Below are 7,375 nucleotides of genomic sequence, written 5' to 3' on the forward strand. Positions count from 1 at the left end.
TCGCAGAGGCTATATAAGCTGGATTTGTATTTTCATTTGGGGATGTTGAATAAGAAATTAACCATTGAGAGGAGATTGGCACTGTCTCGAAAAGTGCGTTCATTACTTGCTTTGTTTTTGCTAACACTTTGGCTATCCTTGGTTGCTTTTCCGTTGCTTTCATTTGCGATTTTGGCTTTGTCCGTTTGACTCACTATTTTGGTTTGGGTTGCTTCTTTTTTTCCTTGGTTGGTTTGTTTCATCGTTACTGACTCATCAAAATCTACTATTTTGTCAAAAAATTTTCTAGATGCCTTATCCTTTGGTTTGATTGATTCTTTTGTGCAGGGCTTTTGTGTTGATCGTTGGTCATTTTTTCCCTGCTGATTGCATGCCGTGCATGGGTAAATCTCGAATTTTTTCTATTTCGTTTATTGTATTGATGAGTTAGGCTTTGTATCATGCTGATTTGTACCAATTTTGCTGCAGAGGTATTAAATGCAATTCTAGAGCAAACAATTTTTCTCTATTTATGTGCTTTTGTGTAGGTGCGAGTGATGTCTTTTATTTTGGCAAAACCAATTACATTGGCAGCTACAAAAGTATTTATCAATTTCTGTCACATATTGTTGAGAATATTGGATATCTTGGACATAATTACTATATTAAAATATTATCATATTTATCCTTTATTAGTTTTCTTTCTTTGTTTTTTTATTATTTTTTTTGGTTTATTGATTTATTGATTTATATTTTTTTAGTTTTCTCAAATTTCTTTCTCTTCCTTCTCTAAAATTTATACAACCAAATTTTGTTATAGAGGACTTTTAATTTATTTGTTCAGCTATGAAGGAGGAAGCAGCTATAGGACATGAAAATTCATACTTATTTCTTGAGTTGTATATGAATTTTGTTTATGTATTATTTTTATGTTATTCATTTATTTTTTATATAATTATGCTTAGCATTGTAAATTTAAAATTTTAATCATTGTAAACATGTGATCATTGTAGACATTTTTATATTACTTTATTTTGAGTAAACTAGAGTTGCAAATACGTTATACGATAGCTGTATTAATTAATTCATTATTTACAAATTCTTATTTTGATTATATAAAATGTAAATAACTTCTTACTAAAATATTATGGTCTTATTAACTTCGCGTATTTTTTGAGAGCTTTTCACTATAATAGAAAAAATTAAATGTGACATTTTTTGAGAGCTTTTTACTGTAGAAACTTAAAATTAAAAACTCGAATCGGTGAAATGAACGAGACCTATATAGATATATCTTAGTTTATATTAACTAGTCTTATATTATAAAAGTTTTTGATATTTTATATAATTGAATAGTATTTTTCCGCTGCAATGCGCAGAAATATTGCAATGATGAACATAATTGACAATATCTTATATATACACATTATAAATAACTTCATATGACAATATCCTATGTATATTATATATTCATGTATAAATATACATAAATAATCTACTTCTATTGTATAACAATTATTAACTTTTTCTAAGATGTAAAATTATCTCCTATTGTAATGCTTGCGCGTCCATTGCTAGTTTCCGATCTAAAAATTAATGAGAGCTTACTCTGCTAGCTACTCCTTGTGTAGTCATAAAAGAAAGGAGATGAAATATTATTAGAGGCGTGCTAAGCGCGGACGCCCAGCTCCACAAGTTGCCACGTTTCCTATTTATTTTCAATTTAAAAAGCTTTGTTATCCTTGTTAAAACAAAGTCCAACTTGTAGACTTAAATATAAAAAATGCCACTCTTTTTGTTTTACCCATTTCGATCACAATTCACAATGGAGATATGGGTTTATTTTCTATTTTTCTTTTACTGATTATTTATTTACGTCCCACTAAGAATTAAGAATAAGTCCTAGACTAGAGAGTATCTCAGCTAGAAATTTCTTCTTCATAATGCAAGTTTTAAAGAAAGGAACAACAACGAACTACCTTGAGTTTTTGGGCCTCGACACCACCAATTAAAGCGGCAATGATGAAAGGAAAAATCACATGATATGACTCTAGAAAAAATCACGCCGTGGGTTTCTTATTATTATTATTATTATTTTTTTTTTTTTTTTTATAGGATATATGGGTTTGGTTTCTCAACAAAAATGAGAGTGGCAAGTTTGTAAATAAAGTGTAAAAGAACGATTTTATATTTAGTTAGTTTGTTTGAGTAAATTAAGGTGACAAGTTGCAAGAAATAGAGCTTGCATTTGTAAGAGAGTAGGAATAAGCATTTGTATTTACCACCGTGAAATATGTCTCAATTTTTGTTAAATATTATAATAAAAAGGAGGTATGCATTAATTTTTCATAAATCAATCAAGAAGAACGAGATAAATAATACACTTTTATAATCAATGGCATGTTGTAAATAAAGACTGCAGTTGAGAGAAACTTTTTCTAATTAATCATTTTCTCCGCGGGGTGGGTACACTTTTAATTATTGGATTTGCAAAAGAGTCACCCACGGAAACTCCCTAATTAAGGAATTAACTGATGAGAAAAAAAAATTAAGGAATTAACTGTCCATTTAAAAGTCTTAAACTCAAGTCAAACAAAAGTCTACAACATATATTCCTCTACCAAATGGGGACAACCAGAAACAAGACAAAAACGCCGTCGTATAGTTGCTTCAAACGCCTCCAACACAGCACCACGAAAGGGACACATCGGTCATTTTATAGCAACAGATTTCCACAGAACTTCTCAAACATAAAAACCAATTTTCCCAAAATGCCCCTCCATTTGTAGTTAGGAAGGTAGGTAACGATAAATATCACTGTCAAGAATAAGAAAAGGAAAAACCCAAAAAGCACGAACGAACGAGCAACCAATAACCGACCATGACAGTCCCAAACGATGCCGTTTCCGCCGACGGCGACCGCGCCGGCGAGTTGGAACTCAGCGGCGGAGAAGGAAGCGGCGGCGGCCGTGGCGTCGGAGTAGGGAAGGTGAAGGGGCCGTGGTCACCGGAGGAGGACGCGGTGCTGAGTCGGCTGGTGGGGAAGTTTGGGGCGAGGAATTGGAGCCTGATCGCGCGGGGGATTCCGGGGAGGTCCGGTAAGTCTTGCCGCCTCCGGTGGTGCAATCAGCTCGATCCCGGCGTTAAGCGCAAGCCCTTCTCCGGTAACCGCCATTGCCCTTTTCTGTAACCGCATAGTAGCACCTTCTTTCCTTTTTGTGTGTGTGTGTGTTTTTTGTGGGTTTTTGTCGTTTTAAGGAGGTTTTAGAATATGGGTTTAGCTGGGCTTGTCAGATTTTGACTGTTTTGCGAATTGTGACTATCAAAATATGCAGCGGGGATGCTTGGCAATATCTGAATGACATCTTGTTTATGATAGCTTTGAATGATGCTAAAAGAGGGAATATTATGTACTCTATATCTTGTTGCTTTCTTGCTGATTTAGTTGTTTGTTTGAGCTTTAAGCATTGCCCTTTTGTTTTAAATTATGGATTTGGACTTGTATAAGAAGTGGGGTAGGATTGATTTTCCGGTTGGAAGACATTAGTTGGCGTGAGATTTATATAAGTGCTTTTTGTTTATCGGAAAGTGAAACATGAAGAAATCCACGTGAATAATTGATCTTTACCGTAAAACCTATCTTGTTAGTAATCATGAAATCGATCTTAGAAAAAACGAGGAAGATGGCGCTGAGAGAAGTTTATGCTGTAGTGACCTTGACAGAATGGAAGCTCTTCTAGAGTCCTTGCCACGCCCTGTCTTGTCCCTTTTCTTTTAACCGTTTTGTATTTGATATGCTCCAAGGAAGTTTTTCCTTGTATGCAGACACATTTTATTTCCTCTTTGGCTGCTAATGTTTAGTTGTGTGCCTCTCACATCCTCAAACTCACATTTTTTGGTCTTGTTTTTGTTAGTGTAACTCTTCCAATCGTCCCTTGTATGAGCCTTGCCTTATTTGCTTAGCTTATTGAAAGGATTGATCTTGTATTGCTGGAGAAAGAACAGTTACCTTGAATTAGAACCATGTTAACATAAGTTGGTTAATTTTTGAAAACCAATGATAACAAGTTGTATGAGTTTATTGACTACATATCATGCAAACGGATGAAAGGGGGCATATGTATTTGAAACTCGTATATTGGTGCATCAGTGAAACAACTACTATTATGGGAAAGGTGCTCCAGATGTTTAGATTGTCGTGATTGGGATGTGTTTAGATTGTGTTGTTGGTCTTATCTTTAACGCTTTTTCCATATACCATATACCATGATTGCAATTAAAAATGCGTTCTTTTTCATGTTTAGTTGAACTCTCATTTCAATCATGTTCTCCTTGGTTATGAAAATTTTCAATCATGTACTATGTATGAACTAATATCTCACACGGGTAAAATTTACTCTCTTCTTTGGTTTCGTGGATTTTGTTTTTTGTTTTTGTTTAGTCCATTTCTGCTTCAACTTTCTCTCAACAATGCAATCCCCTTGCTCATATATTTCCATGCATGAAATAATAACTGCATACCTTCTTCCTATCTCTTTTTTGAGGCCTTTGTTTGCGTTTTGTTATTGGTTTGACTAAAGAAACTTAGAGTTGGTATTGCTGATATTTTCGGGATCTTGAATTTGTGCAGATGAAGAAGATCGTATTATAGTTACAGCCCATGCAATCCATGGAAACAAATGGGCCGCAATTGCAAGACTTCTGCCTGGTAGAACAGATAATGCAATTAAGAATCACTGGAACTCTACTCTGAAACGCAAGTGTGCTGAACTAGGAGGGCTTAAACCAGCTCCTGGTGGCATGACTCTTGATGGTGGCCTTGACATGACAAAGGCATCTTCAGAAGAAACACTGTCAGCTGGCAATATGAATTCACTAAGAAATTCAGAAGGAAGAGAGATCTCAGTGGACAATAGATCATCCCAGTATGAAAACAGCGCTCAAGTGGAGGGTTGCATTGCTGAAGAAGATCATCATAACCTTGTTTCGTTAGCAGAACATCACCCTACTGTTTCCCGGCCAGTGGGACGAATCAGCGCATTTAGCGTCTATAATCCTTTAAGAGGCCTGTCAAATTCTTCTGTATTTTCAAGGACAGTCCTGACTCCTGGACCTTTGTGTCAAGGTTCCAAACCAGAACTTGGAGCCTGCAAACTCTTTGAAGAGTTCTGTAGTGAGCCGATGGTTCCTTTGCGATGTGGTCATGGATGCTGCGTGAATTCAAGGATAAGACAATCTCATAGCTCGTTGCTGGGACCCGAGTTTCTCGAATATGAGGAGTCACCCTCTTTCTCAAGCCATGAATTAATCTCTATTGCGACAGATTTGAACAATATAGCATGGATAAAGAGTGGCCTTGAGACTACTGGTGCCAGAGCTCCAAACGATGCAGCAATCCTCGAGACCTCTCGAGGGGCTGTGACTACCTCACAAGTTGGAATATTAGAACAGAACAAAAGGAATGATCATTTTCGCTTTGAAGAAGGACAGAACAAGTTGATGGGAATGATGACAGATGCTCTGTCATCCCAGATGCCTAGACGAAGTTTTGCAATGCCAACCGAAGTTGAGGGCTTGGGCTGATTATTTATGTCTGGTTTTCTTCCTTTTCTCAAGCTATTTCATTTGAAGAGAAAGGTACATAATTTGGTGAGTGAGTCGTCACGTATCGGCTGATATTACAAATGAGAATTCGATTTACATAGATCTGAGGCGTGTCTCTGAAACTATATTTAGACTTGTTCTACCATAGGACTGAAACGTATTCACAGCCCGCTTTACTATATGAGGCTATGCTTTTACTTGATCAAACTTCTTGTATACTTGTTTTTCAAGTTGGTCAAATGGCCCAAAGCTTTTTAGAAGACAAAAGTTCTCAAAAGTAAAAAGGGACTGCTGAAATCTCTTCAAGTGTTTTAGATGGTCATGACCTCTTATTGTTAGCCATATTTAGTTATAGATAGATAGGCTACAGATTCTCAAACAGAACCTGCCAAAAAAGAAGTAGAATTGAGGAAATATCAAGAATACATAAAACAAAACAGAAAATAGCCCAATTCATGGCATTTCCGAAAATCATATCTCTTGTTGGACATAGTGGTTTTGTTAAGATTAAGAGAATATTTTATTTTTCCTAAATATGGGCCGCATTTGGGCAACCCCACCACAAAAATCTCATAGAAGTAAAACCCCTTTTAAGAATGAGGAAAGACAAAGTAGGTTCTATGATATGTGGATCAAACAAGACGTGATCATACGAGGACAAAACAAGACAAGTGGAGCCTAGTATATATCCCTAGTAGGGCTACTAGTGTCTCCTCAAAAATCTATCTTAACTTTTTTTTTTTTGCTCTTTCTTTAACACGGATAAGGAATTGAGCTCTTGATTTCTAGAGGCATGGTTGTGGATTTACTATTAGGATAGGCCGTCAACATAAATCTTTTTTGTTTTACATCAAATTTTCTCAATACTTTATGATAAATTTGATCATTACTTTGGACTCAACTTCTTCTGCAATGGTCTCCTTACCTACCTAAACAATAATTACAACACACTGTAATGAAAAACATTTGTGACATTATTAAGTGTCATTGTCCTGTGGTTGGTTTGCTCTCTGGCCCCAATTTATTTTTTTAATTAACTAAATCAACTTCTTTTTTATGTTTTTGATAAATCTAGTACACATGTATTTTTCTGAGAATTTTTATGGCAAGACATGTATTTTTATTCTATTAATATGAATTGTTACTTTTAACCGTTAAGTTAATTTTATAACGGTGCACGTGTAAAAAATTTATAACGTGTAATACATAATTATTTTTATTACGAATTGGATCGTTGAATAATTAATTCAATGACTAAAATATAGTTTCTATTTTTCTGAAGAAATTATATACTTATAAAAGCATAGAAAAGAATCTGTGTACAATATAATAACATGTTGTTCTGACTGTTTCAGAGTCAGTCTTCGTGTGGTCTAATTTTGACTAAAAGTGAAATTTAGGATTTTCCCTTCGGAGGATGAGGGTTAAAACAAATTTACTTCCTCAAAAAATAATGTACAATTATGGAAAACAGCTGTTTATACGCACACTTCTCGCTTTTTCTTTTTGTTTTTTCCACTCACCTTGATAAGCACAAGTTGCTTTACATTGAGAGCATACTTTTAAAACATGTTGATATCTTGCTTTGCAATTGAAAAGTCAAAGCTGCCCTCAAAATTACCACGTATTTGATTAAATGGCATGGACAAATCTGACCTTCCACAACTGAAACAAATCAAGAGCTGCTCAAATCATTGAAGCAAATTAGTAACAGTAGTAATGGGAAAAGTAAAGCAGCAGTAAAGGAGACAGAACAAATCTGCTTTTCTATCTGAGATGTCCGTAGAGAAAA

The 7,375-nt window shown here is 35.1% G+C and overlaps 1 protein-coding gene across 1 annotated transcript; it reads left to right on the top strand.

The window, feature by feature from the left end:
• The first annotated feature begins 2,781 nt into the window (after positions 1-2,781).
• Positions 2,782-5,909, top strand: LOC21389309 (transcription factor MYB25). The gene is made up of 2 exons (XM_010107793.2): positions 2,782-3,143; positions 4,610-5,909. Exons 1-2 carry the CDS (start codon positions 2,861-2,863, stop codon positions 5,560-5,562), a joined length of 1,236 nt encoding a protein of 411 aa, XP_010106095.1. The 5' UTR covers positions 2,782-2,860; the 3' UTR covers positions 5,563-5,909.
• Positions 5,910-7,375: the final 1,466 nt, after the last annotated feature.

The sequence above is a fragment of the Morus notabilis genome, unplaced genomic scaffold (genome assembly GCF_000414095.1).
Source record: "Morus notabilis unplaced genomic scaffold, ASM41409v2 Scaffold1622, whole genome shotgun sequence".
NCBI classification, from domain to species: Eukaryota; Viridiplantae; Streptophyta; class Magnoliopsida; order Rosales; family Moraceae; genus Morus; species Morus notabilis.